Source organism: Canis lupus, chromosome 6, assembly GCF_048164855.1.
Source record: "Canis lupus baileyi chromosome 6, mCanLup2.hap1, whole genome shotgun sequence".
NCBI lineage: Eukaryota > Metazoa > Chordata > Mammalia > Carnivora > Canidae > Canis > Canis lupus.
This window is the reverse complement of record NC_132843.1, coordinates 55,866,348-55,888,768: the sequence shown is the minus strand read 5'-3', so window position 1 is coordinate 55,888,768 and position 22,421 is coordinate 55,866,348. Positions and strand designations below refer to the sequence as shown.

At 37.2% G+C, this 22,421-nt stretch overlaps 1 protein-coding gene across 12 annotated transcripts in view; it reads left to right on the top strand.

Annotated features, from left to right (window-relative positions):
* The window catches only part of SLC9C2 (solute carrier family 9 member C2 (putative)), a 101,221-nt gene that overhangs the window by 8,769 nt on the left and 70,031 nt on the right, over positions 1–22,421 (top strand). For all 12 annotated transcript variants that reach the window (XM_072830646.1, XM_072830656.1, XM_072830655.1 and 9 more), the window contains 4 exons: positions 7,795–7,960; positions 15,290–15,406; positions 16,965–17,126; positions 21,330–21,429. In XM_072830646.1, coding sequence (XP_072686747.1) covers positions 7,795–7,960; positions 15,290–15,406; positions 16,965–17,126; positions 21,330–21,429 — 545 coding nt within the window. The remainder of the gene's footprint in view (positions 1–7,794; positions 7,961–15,289; positions 15,407–16,964; positions 17,127–21,329; positions 21,430–22,421) is intronic.

Here is a 22,421-nt window from a genome sequence, read left to right as displayed (position 1 = left end):
TTTTGGGATCAAGGTAATGCTGACCTCATAGAGCATGCTTGTAAGTTTTCCTTCCATTTCAATTTTTGAACAGCTTCCGAAGAATAGGTATTAATTCTTCTTCTTCTCCTCCTCCTCCTCCTCCTCCTCCTTCTTCTTCTTCTTTTTTTTGAGGTATTAATTCTTCTTTAAATCTTTGGTAGAATTCCCCTGGGAAGCCATCTGGCCCTGCACTCTTGTTTGTTGGGAGTTTTTTTATTACTACTTCAGTTTCCTTGCTGATTATTGGTCTGTTCAGATTTTTTACTTCTTCCTGATTCAGTTTTGGTAGTTTATATATCTCTAGGAATGCATCCATTTCTTCCAGATTGCCTAATTTGTTAGTATATAGTTGCTCATAATATGCTCTTATAATTATTTGTATTTCTTCAGTGTTGGTTGTGATCTCTCCTCTTTTATTCATGATTTTATTTCTTTGGGTCCTTTATCTTTTCTTTTTTAAAAGTCTGGCCAGGGGTTTATCAATCTTATTAATTCATTTAAAGAACCAGCTCTTAGTTTCATTTATTTGTTCTACTGTTCTTCTGGCTTCTATTTCATTGATTTCTGCTCTAATTTTTATTATTTCTCTTCTGCTTTATTTGCTGTTCTTTCTCCAGCTCCTTTAGGTGTAAGGTTAGAACTTTGAAAACTTTTGTGAGCTTTTGAGAACTTTTGTGTTTCTTGAGAAAGGCTTGTATTGCTATATACTTCCCTCTTAAGACCACTGCATCCCAAAAATTTTGAAGAGTTGTGCCTTCATTTTCATTTGTTTCAGTGAATTTTTTTAATTCTTTAATTTTCTGGTTGACTCATTCATTCTTTGGTAGGATGCTCTTTAGCCTCCATTATTTGAGTTCTTTCCGAATTTCCCCTTGTGATTGAGTTCCAGTTTCAAAGCATTGTGGTCCAAAAATATGCGGGAATAATCCTAGTTTTTTGGTATCAGTTGAGACCTGATTTGTGACCCAGTATGTGATCTATTCTGGAGAATGTTCCATGTGCACTCGAGAAGAATGTGTATTCTATTGCTTTAGGATGGAATGTTCTGAATATATCTGTTTAGTCCATCTGGTCCAGGGTGTCATTCAAAGCCCTTGTTTCATTGTTGATCCTTCTGTATGATTCAAAGATATGACAAATGGTTCTTTACTCCCTCACTTTTAATTTGGAGGTGTCTTTTGGTCTAAAATGAGTCTCTTGCAGACAACATATCAATGGTCTTGCTTTTTTTATCCAGTCTGATAGCCTGTGTTTTTTGATTGGGGCATTAAGCCCGTTTACATTCAGAATAACTATTGAACAATATGAATTTAGTCCCATTGTATTACCTGTAAAGTTAGTGTTTCTGTATATTGTCTCTTTTCCTTTCTGGTCTATTTTACTTTGGGGTTCTCTCTTTGCTTAAAGGATCTCTTTTTAATATTTCTTGTAGGGCTGGCTGGGTGATCACAAATTCTTTATTTTGTTTGTCCTGGAAGCTTTTTATCTCTCCTTCTATTTTGAATGACATCATAGATGGATAAAGTATTCTTGGCTGCATACTTTTGTCATTTAGCATCTGGATACATTATGCCAGTCCTTTCTGGCCTGCCAGAACTCTGTGGATAGATCTGCTGCTAGTCTAATGTTTCTACCCTTGTAGGTTACAGACTTCTTGTCCCAAGCTGCTTTCAGGATTTTCTCTTTGTCTCGGAGATTTGAAAGTTTTACTATTCTATGTTGACCTATTTTTATTGATTTTGAGGGGGGGGGGGTTGCTCTCTGTGCCTCCTCCTGGACTTGAATGCCTGTTTTCTTCCCCATATTAGGAAAATTCTCTGCTATAATTTGCTCCAATATAACTTCTGCTTTTCTCTCTCCTTCCTCTTCTTCTGGGATCCCAATTATTCTAATATTGTTTTGCTTTATGGTATCAATTATCTCTTGAATTCTCTCCTCATGATCCAGTGGTTGTTTACTCTCTTTTTCTCAGCTTCTTAATTCTCCATCATTTTGTTTTCTGTATCACAAATCTCTTTCTGCCTCATTTATTTTAGCAGTTAGAGCCTCCATTTTTGATTGCATCTCATTAATAGCCTTTTTTATTTTGACTTGATTAGATTTTAGTTTTTTTATTTCTCCAGAAAGGGGTTCTCTGGTGTCTTCCATGCTTTTTTCAATCTCTGCTGGTATCTTTATAATCATTTTTCTGAACTCTAGTTCTAGCATCTTACTCATGTCTATACTTATTAGGTCCCTGGCACTTAGTACTGCCTCTTGTTCTCTTATCTGAGGTGAGTTTTTCCATCTTGTCATTCTGCCCAGAGAAGACTAGATAAATGAGGGAACAAATACTAAAATGACAACAACGACCCCAGAGAAATATACACTAAACACATCAGAAGAGACTTGAAAGTGAAAAAAGAAAAAAAAAAGAGAGAGAGAGAGAGAGAGAGAGAATATAATCAGACAGGTGAATAGAGCAATAAACTGGATCCTGTGTATATTTGGTCCATTTATTAGAAAACTAGATCTCAAAATTGTAATGAAAGAAAAAATTCTATGTACAAAAATATTTAAATACAATGAAAGGATAGAATATAACTGTAAAAATGAAAGTTAAAAGACACACAAAAAAGAAGGAATATAAACAGACACATGAACAGAACAGAGCAATACACTATAACTTGAGTGTATTTTTGTTAGTTTGCTAGAAGAAACTACATCTCAAAATTATAAAGAAATAAAAACATATATATACAAAAAATACATCGATAGATGTAACTGTGATGATGAAAATTAATAAAGACTTTAACAAAACAGAAAAAACAAAAGGAAGAAGAAAGGAGGAGGAGGAGGAGGAGAAGGGAGAGAAAAAAAATGCAGATATGATCAGACAAGTTAAGGAAATAGAGCCATACACTAGATGCTGGGTGTATTCTGGCCTGTGTTTTAGAAGAAACTTCATCCCACAATTGTAAAGAAAGAAAAACATACATATACAAGATAAAATTAAATACAATGAAAGGGTAGAATGTAACTGTAAAAACTAAAATTAAAAAAGATTTTTAAAAAAGAATTGATAAAATAAGAAATTGGTTGAAAAAGGAAGAGAAAAAAAATTAAAATTGAAAAACTAAAGAATCGTGGGGGGAAAATCCATGAATTCTATATGTTATATTCCTCTAGCGCTGGAGTTTTGCTGTTCTCAATGTTATAGACTTGGTCTTGGCTGGATGTTCTTGCTAAGCTGGGGGAGGGGTCTGCTGCACTGATTGTCCGGTGTCTTTGCCCTGGGTGGAATTGCATCACCCACACCAGGAGGCCAGGCTAAGTAATCTGCTCCGGATTGCTCTAGTTGGTTTTTGTTCCCTGAAAGCTTTACACACTGCTTTAGAGGATGAGAATGAAAATGGCAGCCTCCCAATCTCCAGCCCTGGAGGCAAAAACTCGGGCCTCACTCTTCAGTGCGCTCTCAGGGAAAAGCAGTCAATCACTCCTGTCCCCCTGGACTCCGTCTCCACTCTGTGCTCACCCAGCCTGTGACCCAGTGTGTCATCTCAGGCATGTAACCCATTTGGGGCCCCCAAACCCTGTAGTCTCCTGCAGTAGGCTCCCATACCACTCCTCCCAGGGGAGAAAGGGGGGCCTCCTGGGTTCTGCTGCTGGCTGGGCCCCTGTTCAAGGAGTGGTCATGCTGACTGGGTGGGGGTTCATGGCTTATGGCAACCCCAAGCTGAGAGCCCACTCCTGGGCTCCCAGATTGAGGCTGGTTTACCCGTTCCAATGCCTGGGAACTCTGCCACACTCAGGCACCCCTGGTCTTCCTGTGACCCCAGGGATCCTGAGATCACACTGGGGCACCTGGGTTTTGTCCCTGCTTCCTTGCCTGAGCCCCTTTCAGGCAGGGAGATCCCTCACAGGAGCAGACTTCTAAAAGTTCTAATTTTGCCCTCTGCGGCTCTATCCCTTTTCAGCAGGTGGCTGCCTGAGGCTCCCCCATCCACCCCGTGGTTTATCTTCCCATAGATTGCCTCAGATTCACTTCTTCACATCTCCTACATTGTTGCAGAAAGTGGTCGCTTTTCTATTTGTAGAGTTGTGGCTAATTTTTTCTTAGATTTCCGGTTGAGTTCTCAGGTGTTCAGAATAATTTAATAGCTATCTTGGTGAATTCCTGGGACAAGACAATACTAAGGTCTTCTACTCCTCTGCCATCGAGAACCCTCTTGGTATTTTTCTTTTTATGACTGACTTATTCATTTAGCACAATACCCTCTAATTTCATCTATGTTGTTGCAAATGGCAAAATTTCATTTATTTGAATTTTCATTTCAAATTCATTTTTCGTTTGCCAAAAATGGCAAATTTCATATATTTGCCACATCTTTATCCATTCATCTGTTGGTGGGCACTTCAGTTGCTCCCATATCTTGGTTATTGTAAATAATGCTGCAATAAACAAGGACACATATATCTTTCTGAATTAGTGTTTTGTTTTCTTTGGATAAATACCTAGAAGTGGGATTACTGAATCTTATGTTACTTCTAGTTTTAGTTTTTTGAGGAATCTCCATATCGTTTCCACACTGGCTGTATCAGCTTAAATTCTTACCAACAGTATATGAGGGTCCCTCCTCTTAATATACTTATCAACCCTTGTCACTTCTTGTCTTTTTGATACTAGCCATTCTGACTGGTGTTAGGTGACATCTCATTGTGGTTTTGATTTGCATTTCCTTGATGATTTGTTATGTTGAACATCTTTTCATGTGTCTGTTGGTCATCCATATGTCTTCTTTGGAAAAATGTCTATTCAGGTCCTGTGTCCATTTTTAATTGGATTACTAGCTTCTTAACCTATTAATTACTTAGAAGTTACCTTAAAATTTCCAAATATGGCTTATTATTATTATTTGTTTTATCACATTGTGACCAGAGAATGTGTTTTGTATAATGATTCTTGTGATTTGTGGAGATTTGCTTAGTGGCCTAATACTTCAATTTTCCAAAATGGTCTGTTTGCTTTACAAGAATATATATTCTCTAATATTGAGTACAGGGATCTAAATTTGTTCAGGAGATTATTTTGCATATTATGAAGTTTGGACTTCTATATTTTTGCCAGTATTGTTTTTCAACTTAATATAACAAGCTTCCATGATAACTATCAATTTTTCTTTGTGATTCTGCCAGTTTTTACTTTATATAAATAGAAACTATTATTAAGAGCCTACAAGTAGTTATTTTCCTAGTTAATTTTTTTCTCATTATTTAGTTTTCCCTTTATCTCAATTAATGCTTTTTGCCTTCAATTTCATCTGGTATTACTATAGTCATTCCAGTTTTCTTTTGCTTAGTATTTTCCTGCTACAATTTTCTCATCCTTCCACCTTCAAGATTTTGGTGGTCTTAGGTTTAGATATTTTTTTGGTGACATATAATTAGATTTTGTTATTTTGTTATTTGAGAATCTCTGCTACATGAAAAACTAGTTTAGTATTTATTGTGATTAAAAATAGATTTAGAGAGATCCCTGGGTGGCTCAGCGGTTTAGTGCCTGCCTTTGGCCCAGGGCACGATCCTGGAGTCCCGGGATCGAGTCCCGCGTGGGGCTTTTGGCATGGAGCCTGCTTCTACCTCGCCTGTGTCTCTGCCTCTCTCTCTCTCTCTCTCTCTCTATCATGAACAAATAAATAAATAAATCTTTAAAAAATAGATTTAGAAAAAATAAAATAAATAAAAATAGATTTAGAAGGACAAAATATTTTAAAAGATTTGAGGCACCAAGGAAGATATATGGACAGAAAATAGCATTTGAGGAAATATGCTCAACACCATAAGTCATTGGAGAAATTAAAAGCACGGTGATATGTACCACTACATATCTACTGGAATGGTAATAACAGCAACAGTAACAAGCCTGATAATACCAAGTGCTGGTAAGAATGCAGTGAGAATGCAAAATGGTACAGCCACTTTGGAAAACAGTTTAGGAGTTTTTTTAAAAAGTTAAACATAAAAAAAACATATACTTGCCCCATGACCCAGCAATTCCACTTCTGTGTATTTACTGAAGCTAAATGAAAGTTTATGTTTACACTAAAACCTGTGTGAATCTTTTTTTATAGCTGCCTTATTCATAATCTGTAAAGTCTAGGAACAACTTAAATGCTCCTCAGCTCATGAATGAATAAACAAATTGTGACACATCTTACAAAGGAATATTATCCAGCAATGAAAAAGGAGCATTAACAGGCACAACATAGAAGAATTTCAGATGCCTTTATGTTAAGAGAAGGAAACCAGACTCAAAAGGCTACCTATGTATAATTCCATTCATAGACCTTCCTTCTAGCAAAGGCAAAACAGTAGGTTTGGAGAACAGATCATTTGTTGCCAGAGACTGGGGATAGGGAAACAAATTAACTACAAAGGGGAACATGAGGACATTTTAAAGAAAGATTTATTTATTTATTTATTGAGGGAGAGAGACAGAGACAGAGAGAGACAGAGAGAGGGTTGGGGCAGAGGGAGAAAGAGAGTCTTTTTTTTTTTTTTTCTTTTTGAGAAAGAGAGTCTTAAGCAGACTCCACACTGAGCATGGAGCCCAATGTGGGGCTCAGTCTCATGACTCTGAAATCACAACCTGAGCTGAAACCAAGAGTTGGACACTTTAATAAACTGTGCCACCCAGGTGCCCTGAGGACATTTTTTGAGTGATCTGTTTTGTATCTTAATTGTGGTCATGGTTACATGACTGTATCTGCCAAAATTCATAAAACTCTACATCAAAAGAATGAATTTCACTGAATGTAAATTAAAAATAACTTTAAAAAAATCAAAAGAAATAGATTTAAATTTGTTTCTCAATTTTGCACTTTGCACTTACCGTGCTTTTCCTTTGCTTCTCATTCTTTCTTTCCTTCTTAAGTTGGTTCAGTTGTCTTTATCCTTTAATTCCTTTTTCTTGTTTAAAAGTTTTATATTCAATTTCTATTTTTTTTAGATTGTATCTATTTATTCATGATAGACACACAGAGAGAGGCACAGATAGGCAGAGGGAGAAGCAGGCTCCTCACAAGGAGCCTGATGTGGGACTCGATCCCAGACCCAGGGATCATGCCCTGCACCAAAGGCAGACACCCAACTGCTGAGCCACCCAGGCATCCCTCAATTTCTACTTTTGAGCAAGACACTACTACTAATTGCCCATCTGATATGCATTCTCCCTTTCTTTCTCATTAACAGAAACTTACTAGATTTTGCTTGGTAGGGTAGTGGGCCCAGTGTGAATTATTCTATTTCTCATCAAGTGGTAGCTGTGTAGCCTCAGAAAAGAGCGTGGCTAATGAAGTATATATAAACCTCTGTTGAATAAAGCTTCTAGAAAGCTCTTAATAAGAGGGCCAAATCAGCTAGCATGTGCTTTTTGCCCTTTGTTTTACCTCTTTTTCTGCCTGCAGCCCTGGAGATCAACACTGAGGAAACACAAAAGCAGGAAAAATTTGCATTCCATTTTAAGAACATTTTGATATTGGGAACTATTAAGCTGGACTAGCAACAAGAAAGATTGTGAATTGTTCTTATAACAATAAGATAGAATCTCTTTTGTTAGGAAGGGATGGTTTCTTTCAGGCAGGTAACCTAGAATACCTTTTAAAGTTATTTTTCAGAGTAATTTCAGAGTTACATATAAAATATGTAACTAAGATCTGATTCTTCCATAAGTAAATGCAGTCATGCCATCTTTAAATGTTAAATCTAATACTGTGCTATGAATTGGTTTCACAGGTCTTGCTAATAGGATTAGTTAGCCTTCTTATGACATTCATCATACTTGGATATGTGGTTCTGAAATTCAATAAAGATTTGTGGGATTTGCAGTCTTCCATACTCTTTAGCATGATCGTTGGCATGACAGATCCTGTTCATTCTGTGAATTCACTGAAAACTATTGGTATGTCAGATTTATTTCTTACATTGAAAATAAAAGGATAAATTATTTTCTTTTGATCTGGGTTTTTTTTTTTTTTTTTGCATGATTTGTGCATGATTTGCGCGGAATAGATATTTATGCTACTTTTCTTGCAGATGGGGCATTGGTTGACTTGAAAGATGCAATGCAAATAAGGTGACCCAAGATCTCGGATAAATAATGCCAATTATAATCTCAATGGATTTTTTATTTTTAAAAAATAATTTATTTATTTATTTATTTATTTATTTATTTATTTATGAGAGAGAGTGAGCACAAGTGGGGTGAGGGAGAGGGAGAAGCAGACTCCACGCTAAGCAGGGAGCCCCATGCAGGGCTTGATCCCAGGACTCGATTGCAGGACTCCAGGATCATGAACTGAGCCGAAGGCAGACACTACCAGTGGAGCCACTCAGGCACCCTTCAACAGATTTTTTTTTCTTTTTTTTTGATGTAGTCCCAACAGTTTATTTTTGCTTTTATTTCCCTTGCCCAAGGATATGTACACATAAATATGTTGCTGAGGCCAATGTCCAAGAGCTTACTGCCTGTTTTCTTTTAGAAGTTTCATGGTTTCATATCTCACATTTAGGTCTTTAGGTTCAAGTGTTACAGTACACTGGAACCGTCCCCTCTGAACCACTTACTACAGAGCAGTGTCCAACTTTTTCAACAGTGTTATCCAAAGAATCATTCTACAATGATGGAAATATTCTATCTCTCTGCTTTCTGTTAAGATAGCCACTAACTGCTCGTGACTTTTGAGCATTTGAAATGTGGATCATATGACCAAGAAGATGAAATTTTAATTTTGTTTATTTCTAATTAATCTAAATCTAAATAGCCATGTGGGGCTAATGGCTGCCATATTGGATAGAACCGTTTTACAAAAAAAAAGCTGAGCAAGTCACTTCCCTACTTAAAAGCCACCAACAGTTTCCAATGACCTTTCAAATAAGGTTTAAAGTCCTCAGTTTGATATTCAAAGACAAGCTGACCCCTACCCCATTAGTTGCTCCCTGTAACACCTGTTTACTTGGTCTTCTTTATGTTCCTGTGACATACTATGTTCCTTCCACCCTCCAGGAGCTGATTCAGGTTGCTCTCTCTGCCAGGAAAGTTCTCTCCATCCTCACCCAATACTCCTCTTTCTTACATCCTATACAAAAACAACTTCAAAATGGATGAAATACATAAATGTGAGGAAACCATTGAGATCCTAGAGAAGAACACAGGCAGCAACCTCTTTGACTTTAGCCATAGCAACTTCTTACTAGACACATCACCAGGGGCAAGGCAAACAAAAGCAAAAATGAACTATTGAGACTTCATCAAGATTAAAAGCTTTTGCACAGCAAAGAAAACAATCATAGCAACATTATCAACAATAGCTAAACTATTATAGAGTCCAAATGTTCATTAATTGATGAATGGATAAAGAAGAGGTGGTATATGTATACAATGGAATATTACTCAGCCATCAAAAAGAATGAAACCTTGCTATTTGCAATAATGTAGATGGAGCTAGAGTGTATTATGCTAAGTGCAATAAGTCAGTTGGAGAAAGACAAATATCATATGATCTCACTCATATGTGGAATTTAAGAAAGAAAACAGTTGAACACATGGGAAGGGGGGGCGGTAAGGGAGAGAGGGAAATAAACCATAAGAGACACTTAACAATATAGAACATACTAAGGGTTGATGGAGGGAGGTGAGTCGGAGGATGGGATAGATTGGTGAAGGGTATTAACAAGGGCACTTGTGATGAGTCCTGGGTGTTGTATGTAAGTGGTGAATCCAGTTCTCCAGAAACCAAAATTGCACTGTATATTAGGTAAGTAAAATTTAAATTAAAACAACAACAACAACAACAACACCCCCCTCCCCACATTTACTTTAAAAAGAAAGAAAGAAAAAAAAGCACTACCTCCCTTTTGGACTAGCTAACCTTAAGCGGGTAGTGGAAGGGTGTATAGTTTATTTAAAAGAAATGGGTTAAAAAAAAAAAGAAATGGGTAAGAATATAATTTGGCAAACATGTTCAATAATAGCTTATTCCCAAGAGAGTTTCAGGTCTTGCAGTACTTCCCCTTTTATTTGGTAACAGATAATTTCATTCTAAAATATCCCCCTGATTCATGTTTTATTAGCAGTAGTAAAAACATGAAATGATTAGATGCTATGGTTTCTGTTTTTGACTCAGAAATATTTTCCTAACCAATTTGAAGGTATTGTTTATATTTAGTGAAAATATATTGCCTTATGATTGGAATGGGAAACCTCTAAACTTGCCAGCAAGTGGAATTACCAATTTTACACCACCCATTTATTTTATTTTTTATTTTGTTAAATTATTTATTTATTTATAATAGTCACACAGACAGAGAGAGAGGCAGAGACATAGGCAGAGGGAGAAGCAGGCTCCATGCACTGGGAGCCCGATGTGGGATTCGATCCCGGGTCTCCAGGATCACGCCCTGGGCCAAAGGCAGGCGCTAAACCGCTGCGCCACCCGGGGATCCCTACACCACCCATTTATATTTGCAGTTGGGAAAATGTAAGTTTTAAGACACTTTTGGTGGTGATATCCTAAATTGTCATATTTCTCAAAAAGTCTAATCCTGTCCTCTTTCTCTCTTTTCTAAGTACAATTTTTATCCTATTTTTCCTTCATCTGCCTTTCTTTTTTAGCCATTTGTATTGGCCAGTTGTTTTATTCACCTCATTTTTTCCTGTTCCCTTTTCTGAAATGTCTTGACTATAAGTGGCTATAGTAAACTATAAACTTTATTGCAGTTTCTACATTCAACTTTTTTTCAAAAAGGAAGTGTAATAGAAAGTTTTTTTATTTCTTTAAAAGAAAACTAGTAAAGGTATTTAGCTCTTAGTTAATATTTTCCTTAAATCAGTAATGCTCAAGGTGATATGTGGATTCTGGATCCAATAACATTTTTTCCTAGTAAGACAAATTTGACTCAGGGGGGGATATCACTCTTGCTTTTTTATGGTGTTTGCAGAGTCACCATTTAGGCTCTATATTGTCCTTTCTTCAAAACAGTTTATTTCTAATTGTCATAACACATTAATTTTTTAAGGAAAAATATTTTTTGCTATATGTCTAAAATTATCATGATATACAAAACTACAGTTCCTACAATGTAAATAGTGCTTCTTTTGATGTGGTGCCCTATGCAATGCATCAATCTCGGTGTCCTGACCCACTGAAAAATTAGTGGGGGTTCACATGTGAATGAAAAGGAACTTGTCTATTCATAACCTGTTTGAAAAGAATGCATTGGGCTCACACAGTTTTATACTTTAAAACAAATCTGGAGAGACATCTGGATTGCTCAGTTGTTGAGCGTCTGCCTCAACAGTATAATCTAACAGTAACAGTATAGTATTAACAGTATAGTATAATTAACAGTATAGTATAATCTCAATTGAGGAAAAAGTTTATAAGCTTAGAAAAAAAGACCTCAACATTAAGTTGTATCTGAGTTGTGAAATTGCATGGGCTTTGTTTTATTTTGTTTTGTTTGTTTCATTCTTTCCTTTTCCAAATTTTACAATGAATTAGAGAATATAAGTTAGTTCCACATTAAGCCAATAAAGAATGAGAGAGTAATTCTTGTGGTATTTTGCCATTAAACACAACTAAATTCAAATTCAAAGCTTCATACTTCAGACCTTGTATTTTACGTGTTCCTGGTTGACTCACTGAATTTGAGGGAAATGTGAAAGAATTTCTTGACCAGCTGAAGCCAAAATCCTGTTAGCTTTAAACCTGTTTAACCAGTATATTTGTGCCTTCTATCACAGTCAAAGCTAGCAAAAAGTAGTAAGCTGAATATTGGTTAGCAACCCTCTTGGGCATTTCCTGAGTGCAATTTGAAACTGACCCCCGTACATGCGTGGAGGACAGGGAGAGATTATAAAGAAAGAGTCAGGCCACTGCAGGTTAGTAGGTAGCAGCTTTTATAAGCAAAAGAAACTTACATTCAAGGCTTATCTTGGGCAGCAGCAAGATGAAAGCATCCCTGCACCTATCTGCCTTCCACATCTTAAAAGTTTTTGTAGAGGCCTTAACTGGGTCCAGTCACATATACCGTGCAGGTGTTCTGAACAGCACATCAATATTTCTTTTTTCTTTTTTTAGGATTTTATTTATTTATTTATTCGAGAGAATGAGAGAGAGAGAAAGAGGCAGAGACACAGGCAGAGGGAGAAGTAGGCTCCATGCAGGGAGCCCAATATGGGACTCCATCCCGGGATTCTGGGATCAGGCCCTGAACGGAAGGCAGACACTCAACACTGAGTCACCCAGGCATCCCCACATCACAATTTCAGGGCTCTATCCTTGGAGCAGCCTCCAGAGGTGGAAAAGGCAAGTGAAACCCACATTCCAAGCACAGAGGAGGGGCTGAAGAGCCTCAGATCACCCAGATCCAAGTCATGGGTCAACCGCCAGTCATATATCCTTCGTGATATCAAAGAAGCAGGAAAATATGCCCCACGGAGAGTACAAAAATAACAAGTAGAAACAGATTGAGTAATGAGGCAGATGGCGGAATTAGTAGATAAAAACATTAAAGCAGCTACTGTAACTCTATTCTACATGTTCAAAAAATTAGAGAAAAGATTAAGATCAGGGTAGAAATTACTCTTATTAGCTTATGAGAGCCCATTGTTAAATAATCAGGAATTTTGCAAGCCAGTTATTAACCCACTGGACATATATGGTAGATATAAAAGAGACCTAAATAAAATTTCTAGAGATGAAAAATACAGTATCTAAGGCAAAAATTCCACTGATGGAAGAAGATTAGCACTGCAGAAGAAAGTATTAGTGAACTTAAAGATGCAGCAATGGAAGCTATCCAAAATGAAACACATGAAGAGAAAGACCTTAGTCTTTCCTAATAAGTGAACAACATCAGTGAGCTGGGGGATGATTTCAAGTGGCTTAATATACAAGTCCCCAAAAGAGAGGGAGAAAGGAAAAAAATTCGAAGAAATAATGGATGAAAAATTTCTGAATTTGATGAAGATTTTACAGTCACAGATTTCAAGAAGCTCAACATACCATGAGCCCAAGAAACACAAAACTACATCATGGCACATAAGAATCAAGTTCCTAAAAAGCAACGATAAAGAGACTATCTTAAAGGCAGCCAGAGGGGAAAAAGAGACACATTATATACAGAGAAACAAAAATAATAGTGACTTCTTTTCAGAAACAGTGCAAGCCAAAAGATGGTGGAGCAACATTGTTAAATTACGAAAAGGAAAGCTTAGAAGTCTCAGTGAAAATATCTTTCAAAAGCAAAAGTGAAATAAAACTTTTTTAAAAAAAGATTTTATTTATTCATGAGAGGCAGAGAGAGAGAGAGAGAGAGAGAGGCAGAGACACAGGCAGAGGGAGAAGCAGGCTCCATGTACCGGGAGCCCGACGTGGGATTCGATCCCGGGTCTCCAGGATCACGCCCTGGGCCAAAGGCAGGCGCCAAACCGTTGCGCCACCCAGGGATCCCAAAAGTCTGTCTTAAGTTAAGTTCATGATCCCAGGGTCTTGGGATCGAGCCCAATGTTGGACTCTCGGCTCAACAGGGAGCCTGCATCTCCCTCTCCCTCTGCCTGCCGCCCTGCCTGCTTGTGTTCTCTCTCTCTCTCTCTCTCTCTCTCTCTCATTCTCTGTCCAATAAATTAATAAAATCTTACAAAAAAAAAAAGAAGTAGCCCATGATATGAGGAAAAGTAGTCATTTAACTGGACACATTGCCATCTTGGATAAAAACAGTATTGTTACCAAGAACAAAGGATGGATACTGGTTGGGCTAGTACCAGTCACTATCACCCTACTCATAAGTTGTATTATCATAAAGCAATTAATTTGATTATATTTTCCATTATACTTAACTGTGAATAAGTGCCAATAAGATTTTGTACTTAATTTTTAATAACAGCTTTATTGAAATATAATCTACATACCATAAAATTCATCCTTTTTTTTTTGAAAGATTTTATTTATTTATTCATGAAAGACACACACACACACAGAGGCAGAGACACAGGCAGAGAGAGAAGCAGGGAGCCCAATGTGGGACTCAATCTTGGGACTCCAGGATCACGCCCTGGGCTGAAGAAGACAGGTGCTCAACCGCTGAGCCACCCAGGCATCCCAAAATTCATCCTTTTAAATTGTACAGGGGCACAGTTTAGTCAGCAGAGTCTGTCAGCAGAACATATGATTCTTGATCTTGGGGTTATGAGTTCAAGCCCCATGTTGGGTGTGGCGCCTACTTAAAAAGAAAAAATGTAAAAACAAAACAAAATTGAACTGTACAAGTCAGTGGTCTATATCTGCAGAGTTATACAAACATCATAACTATCTAATTTTAGAACATTTTTTATCACCCAAAAGAAATCTCTTACCCGTTAGCAGTCACTCATCATTTCCCTGTCCCCCAAGCCCCTGGCAACCGGTAGTCTATTGTCTGTCTATGGGTTTGCCTATTCTGGACATTTCATACAAATCAAACCATACAATATGTTTTTTGCATTTGGCTTCTTTCACTTTGTATAATGTTTTAAAAGTTCATCCGTGTTGTAACATATATCAATCAATATTTCATTCTTTTCTGTGGTTGAATAGTTGAATTGATTATTATGAATAATACCACTATGAACATTCATGTACAGATTTTTGTGTGGACATAGACTTCAACTCTCTTGGGCATATGTCTGATATGAAAGGGAGAGAGAGAGAGAGAGAGAGAGAGTGTCTGTGTGTGTGTGTGAGTGAGTGTGCCTGAGCATGTGTGTGTGCCAGGGGAGGGGCAGAGAGAGGTGGAGAGAGAGAATCTTAAGTAGGCTCCACACCCAGCATAGAGCCTGATGCAGGGCTTGATCTCATAACCCTGAGATCATGACCTGAGCCAAAATCAAGACTGGATGCTCAACCAACTAAGCCACCCAGGCATCACTGTATTTATTCCTAAAATGTGATTTTTGTGGAGTTTTATGATTCATGTTTTTTCAAGCTAAATGTTGCGTCCTGAGAAGTGTTTTGTCTCATCCCAAAACTCAAGCATAGTTTGAGGCCATGGACACTTCAAAGAATACTCTTGTCCTGTTCCTTTCTTATTGGAGAGATAAAAAAGGGTGATTATGGTTGTCTCATGGAGCATCCCAGTCATGGCTTTTTTTTTTTTCTTTTTTTTCCTTCTCTTGTATTTTTGTGTTTCCTGTGCAAGAGCATCATTTTCATGTACCAAATTAAATTATGTTTTATATTTCCTTTTCCAGGCATTTCCAAAACGTATACTGATATCATAAGAGGAGAATCAATGATCATTTGTGGCTTCACATCCATTTGTTTTGGAGTTTTTCGGAGCGACTTTCTCCACATTTCCATGTTTACTGGTAGGGGCATCTTTTCTATCTGCATATTTTCTTTCTTTCTTTCTTTCTTTCTTTCTTTCTTTCTTTCTTTCTTTCTTTCTTTCTTTCTTTCTTTCTTTCTTTCTTTCAAGATTTTATTTATCCATGAGAGACAGAGAAAGAGAGGTAGAGATATAGGCAGAGGGAGGAGAAGCAGGCTCTATGCAACAAGTCTGATGTGGGACTCGATCCCAGGAATCCAGGATCACACCCTGAGCCAGAGGCAGATGCTCAACTGCTGAGCCAATCGGGCATCCCTATTTGCATATTTTCTAAAATAATTCTTGTATGATGCATTTCAATTCACACTGAAATTACAATACATTAAAGGGTGCCTGGCTGGCTTAGTCAGAGGGACATGTGACTCTTGATCTCTGGGTGGTGAGTTTACCCCCATGTTGGGTATACAGATTACTTAAATAGATTTTTAAAAATCTTTAAAAAATTAAAATACATTCAAAATGTCTTTACTGCTTTCTCTATAATTTACTTTTGGACCAATTAAAATAGCATATCAGATGATAAGAAAATAAACATCTATGTGTTTTCTTGGACAGTAAAGGGGAAAGAATATTAAATGATTTCATCTCTTTCCTTCAACCCCCATCCTCCAACCCCCCCAGACACACACACATCAATCATCTGGCTCAGAGTAACTTCTTTCCTGGATCAACCTGGATCTCAATGAGTGGATACTACGAATTGACTTGATCCTGAATTTGAGCTTGAGGGTGAAGTCAGAATGCTTCAGGAAGTACTGGAAAGTCAGGTGCTAGAAGCGATTATAGATTCATGTGGTTAAAGTTCACTGGGATATGGAACATATTGCCTTGCTAGGTTTCCAGATGTGATACTAGTAGAAAAGAAAGGGGGAGGGGGGGAGAAATCACAGCATAAAAAGGGAAAAGGTGTCCTCCTGATCTGTTTATGTAATAGTTTTAGGAGAAGAGAGGTGCTTAAAGGAGAAAGAAATATTGGTGGTAAAGAAGGATTTGCAGTGCTTTTTAGTGGGGAGCTATAGACATTTGGGGTGGGGCCATCTTTGTTATTTAGGACTACCCTTGGGCATTGCTTGATACCTGCTCACTACTGCCACTAGTGCCCTCAGTCATTGTGACTATAGAAAATTTCTCTTCTCTATTTCCCAAATGCCCCTGGGATGGGGGCAGGGGTCACAAATGGACTGAAGGTTGGTGGGGACCCTGAACATGATTTGCTTGGCCCTAACATACTTTGTAAAAAATATGAATTTGGATGTCTTTTGGTTGAGCATTCACCCTCCAGTGGGTCGCAGATTTCACATTTATGCTCCCTACCTGGCTTCTGAGGACATTTGAGTCCGTTGTCCCTGGATAAGTGAGCCTCAAACTGAAGACTGTAAGGGAAATATATTCCCAGAGTGTCTGTGTTGCCAGGCTTTCATGGGAAACTCCCACTTGCTGAAGAACAAAACCCCATTCAAAATCTCAAAAGCAAACCAAAGTGCATAGACCCAAATGCCCTCAGTGAACTTCTTTTTTCATTTGTTTTCTTTTTTTAGAGTTCCGTGTAATCTTGGGCCTTTGCTTGGACATCTTGGGAAGCATAATATGTGGATATTCGTGTTCAAGAATCATTCAGTTTATATTGACTGACCTCTTTAGCAATACACTTACTAGCATCATTCTTTGCATTTCAATGGTGTACATGACTTTCTACATTGGTAAGACAGAAACAAATACAAAAAATGTGGTCCTCGAAATGAATTTTATGTATTTTTTTTTCCATTGATCCTGAATCCAGTTGCCTCTTCCCAACTGTTTCCTCCTTGTTGTGGTCCCTCTGTGCTTCCTGTCATATTATCCTGCCACTTATGGCTCTTTTCTAGTCTCTTAACATTCCCTTAATTTCAAGTCCATGTCCCTTCCCTTTGTATTTCTTCTCTATGTAATTACTCTTTTATTCTTTTTGTACTCCACCCTTTGACCTTATATTTAGTCACTGGCAGTCTCCTGGAGGAATCAGCTCAATGCTAATTCCTCTTTTGACCCTTAGCAACTCATCTCTAAAATGAGATTGCTGGGAGAGATGCTTCAAAGGTCTTTCCAGCTCAACTATCTTTCATTCAATGGGTACCAGACTGAGGAGACTAGGAATGGCAGCCTTTATCAGCAGCTAGGAAGCAGAAAGGGAGAGGGGAAAATCAGGTATACCTGTATCTGGAAGAGAAACAGGAGAGTAGAATAATCACAGGAGTCAGCGTGCCCCACAGTGGTAGACCAGCAATAATCACTTGCTAGTTTAGCAAGACTGGCAATGCAAGTTTTAACTGGCGTGAATGGGGTAACCAGTCCCCAAGAGCCATTGTAACTGCATTCAAACAGTCAAATCCTGCTTCTGCTCTCATGCCACACAATGGAGCAACTTCCATCTGTGGAAGAACTCTGGTATCAAGGGCTTCATTGCCCCTCGTGTTATCTTCAGTTACCTAAAAGTGCTACTTCCTCTGGAGGTAAATTGCTACCCAGGAGTTGCGTATGGCTCCAAATCAGTAAAATTATGGACAGCATTCCCTGAAGGGTTGTTTCCATGATCCTTTTTCTTTTTTTCTCCCTGTGAACCTTTTATGGATGCTTTAAATGCCTGAAGAAAAAATTTTAAAAATTAATATTTCCATTTCTTCCACTAGATCATGAATTCCTTGAGGTGGAGGCTATCTTATTCAACTTTTTATTTATTCTCTTTTCTCTGTTCCCTCAGCCAAGCCCAGTACTTTCAGTATGCCTGAAAGTAATTAAATACACGTTGGTTGAATAAACTGATACTAGTTCCTGAAGAGCTGTGGAATTAGGCAGACTTGAATTCAAACCCTAGTTTCACAATTTATTAGCTTGCTGATCTTGGAATATTACTTATCCTCTCTAAGCTTCAGTTAGTTTCCTCATCTATAAAAGTGATGCAGTAACACCTAATTGATAGGGGTATTGCTGGCACTAATGAGATGATGTGTGTTATGTGACTTGCTCATGCTGATGTGTTGGAGATAGCTCTTACCACTTTGCCAGAGCTGATTACACATATCTCTTTGCAACTCTATGCAAGTGGCATAATTTGAAATTGGTCATATTGGGAATATTTACACTGTGGAAATTGGCAGACTCTGTCCATCAGGGATTTTTTTTTTTTTTTTAAACCTCCAGAGAACTGGTTTTTAACATTTACCAGCTCACCACTGGACTCAAGTTAGGGCAGCCAACTTATGTTGATTCCTTTCCACTTTCTGAGGTGCTTCCAGTCAGTGCTTGGAAGGCCTGGAGTAGATTCTCCCTTTTAGTCTCAGAAGGAATCACTGCTGAAGGAGACTTGATATTAGACTCTGAGATCATAAAATTCATGTTGTTTAAGATAGTTTGTGTTACTCTGTTATAGCAGCCCCGGAGACTTCTCTCTCCTCCATTGCACTTTCCTGGGCTTCAGGGATTAAAAACCCCCTTACTCTTATTAAATATAAGAGTAAAGTCCTTTACTCTTATATTTAATAAGTTCCTGACAGCAGAAGTCAGTAACAGACATGTTATCAGGAGAAGTTCCATTGCCAGAAGTTCCATTGCCAAACATAGATAAAATTCTAATCCACACATTCTCCAGTGTTACATTTCTGTAATGTTAACCTAATTTTTTTTTACTTCACTAATGAACACTCAGTCAATTGGCTTACGTCCAGGGAATATCTGATTAAAGTTAGATTGGGGTGTCACCTCTTTTAGCACATGCAGTAATTTCCATTTTTGTCTCAATTGTGTTCAATTAACGAAACCTGGACCTTGAGAAATCATTTGCACATTCATTCTTTTTCATGAATTAAAGCAAAAACAAAACAAAAAAAAGGTGCAGGCATTTCCTCACAAAGGACACAATGCTTCTGGAACATTGTTGGTTGACAGGTAGTATAGTTGAAAATATTAATATATTGGCCCAAGGAAGAAAATTTGACTTAGGGTTCAAAAGGCACTTGAAGAGTAAACGTATAATTCATGAGACATGGTGGGCTTTATAAAAGTGTAGTTCAGAGGTATACCAAGAGAGGTGCTTATACGAACATGAGGAATATTTTATCAAGTGACATTACTCAGAATTTCTGGGGAATGAAAATAACGAAGAGCAGACAACTTTGTTAGTCTTATTGTTTTAAAAGTCTCTACAATGTAAGCCTTTATTGCCTGTACCAATTCTGATTGTTCACTGTCCTTCACCATTGTCATTGGTGTAGGTGATAAATGTCAAAGGCCTTCTGTCATTACTTGAATATATTTTAGTAAGGAAACATCCAGTCTTGAATCCTCTTGCTTTAATGGAAAAAAAAAATCCCTTTGATTCTATTAGGAAGACCTTCACTTTTTCTAAACCAGAGAGAGGATGAGAGAGACAAAGATTGAGAGAGCCACTTGTATACAGCATCAATATTCTGTGATGGTTTTTTTTCCATTGAGTCAGAAAAACTGTACAAATCTATTTTTAACAAATCAGGTTTATGCTGATGAAAATTGCTTCCTTTATTACGTGGTCCATGACTTTCCCCCCCTTCAGAACATTTAAAATACAACAGAATATAATAGCATTTGTAATTTTGTAAAAATGCTGTCTAATTATAAAAGTAATACATATGGATTGTAGAATTTTGGAAATATCTAAAAAGTCAAAGAAGAAAAAAAATCACCAATAACTGTGTTATAAATTAAACCATGGGTACATTTTGGTATATTTCCTCAACTTCTAAAATAATTCATATAAATATACATACATATGTTAATGTGTGCATTCATACCATGTAATCCTATAACACTGGATTATACTAAATAAGATGACATGAGTTTTAAATGAAGTTATTTACTGGTTTCCTCATAGCAGACATTTCTAAGTAATGTCTATTACTGAAAAAGACTATGATGAGCTTTAAAAAATCCAGTAATACTAATTATAGGGAAGTGGAAATAAGATTTCAAGAGACAGTTTCCCTATTATCGCAGTTACCAGCACTACTGGTTTTACTATCATTGGTTATTTATATTAAATTCAGTTAGATAAGTAGGTAAAAAGAAATCTAAAATGGACTTAAGTGATTAGATAAACTGGGGTGTCTGGATGGCTCAGTCAGTTAAGCATCTGCCTTCAGTTTGGGTCATGGTCTCAGCGTCCAGGAATCAAGCCTCACTTCATTCAGTCTCCCTGCTCAGCGAGGAGCCTGCCTCTTCTCCCTCTCCCTCTGCCTGCTGCTCCCCCTGCTTGTGTTCTCTCTCTGTCAAATAAATAAATAAAATCTTAAAAAAAAGTGATTAGATAAACCAAAGAAATAATAAAATTCTCTTCAAATAAACAGTATTAATTTGCTAAGCACTAAAGTGAATGTATAAAAACAATGGCATAGTAGTAGTGATTATATCATGTATTCTTTGTTTTAAAAGTATGCCAAAGCACTTTTCATGTTATTTAATCTATTATGAATGACAACTCTGTGGGGTAGTATTCTTTTACACCCATTTTACAGATGCAAGGATACTAATAGAGAAAAGGGAGGTCACCGTCCCAGAGCAGCCAGCTCTGCCTTACTCCAAAGCACTTCAAATTTCAATTTCTACTATTTATTAGACACACATTTGTTGACATACTATCTGTGGCTGCTTTTGCACTACAATAGCTGAGTTGAGTAGTTGTGACGGACTATGTGGCCCACAAAGACTAAATATTTACTATATGATCCTTTACAGAAAAAATCTGCTGACCATGATCTACAGGACTAGCCGATTCTTTGAAGCAACTTTCCAAGAAATGTGACTCTTCAGTTTCTCACCAATTCTTTGCTCAAGATTAAGTAACTCAGTGTGCATATTCGAATGCAACTAATTCTATTCATTTTTTTTCTCCCCAGGGGAATCTTTTGGAATGTCAGGAATGATTGCGTTAGTCACTGTAGGACTGAATTTCGATTCCTTAAGCTTTAAACCGAGGATTGAGGTAACAATTACTAAGTAAGTCTCCTATTGTGTACTTGGTATAGATATCTTAAAAGGTTAGTGCCTAAGTGGTTCTGCCTTCTTGGACACATAAGACTCCCCTTTTATAACATTTTTCTGCCTTTTATTTTTGAATTTTATTACCAGTTATATTTGAAAGAACTTAAGGTACCAAAAATTCTTGACATCAATTGATGTTCTTGTTATGAATAATGTATCTGTGGTTCAGAGTTTGTGGTCTTTTTATACATAACTCTTAACAAAAATTTACTTTGGACTGTGGGAAATTAAAAAAAATACTTCATTCCTTTGTTTCCTTCATGATGTCCATGAATGACAGCATCCTAATATGGGAGCTGGAAAAGAAAAGTAGCAGAAAGATGCGATGCTAGCAAAATTCTTACCTGTCCTTTACACTTGGTAATGCAAGGTGTCATACTAATCTCTCTGGATGGAGGGAAACCCCTGTGTCCTCCCAGATTAATGAATTAGACTTTCTCTGAGAGACTGTGCTAAATTACGGGATTGTTTCAGAATTATTTCACAACAGGTCATAGCCCACTGTAGATCAAACAAAAGCAAATGTTAAAATTAGAAAAATAAGCCATAATCCTGAGTTTTCCCATAAGATTCCTTTTTTTTTTAAAAACATGGAGGACTATCCATTGTTCTGAAATTATGTCCTGCCTTCTTTTTGGTGTTTAATTTTTTATTCTTTAATGAAATCCCAATAATAGAAAATGGTACTTAAAAAAATAACTTCTTTTGGCAAAATAAAAAATTGGCACCTATAACTTCTAATTTTGTATCTATGTGAATATGACACAACTGGTTTTTAGAATCAGAAGCTTGGGAATAGATAGTTCATAGAACATACACTTTTTGTCTGAATTCGGACGACTTCCTGTGCTCAGTCATGCTGTCTGTCAGCATCATTATAAATCCTCATTCTATTCATTTAATTGTTTATTCTTGAACCTATTCAACCAATCCTTTTTTAATGTCAC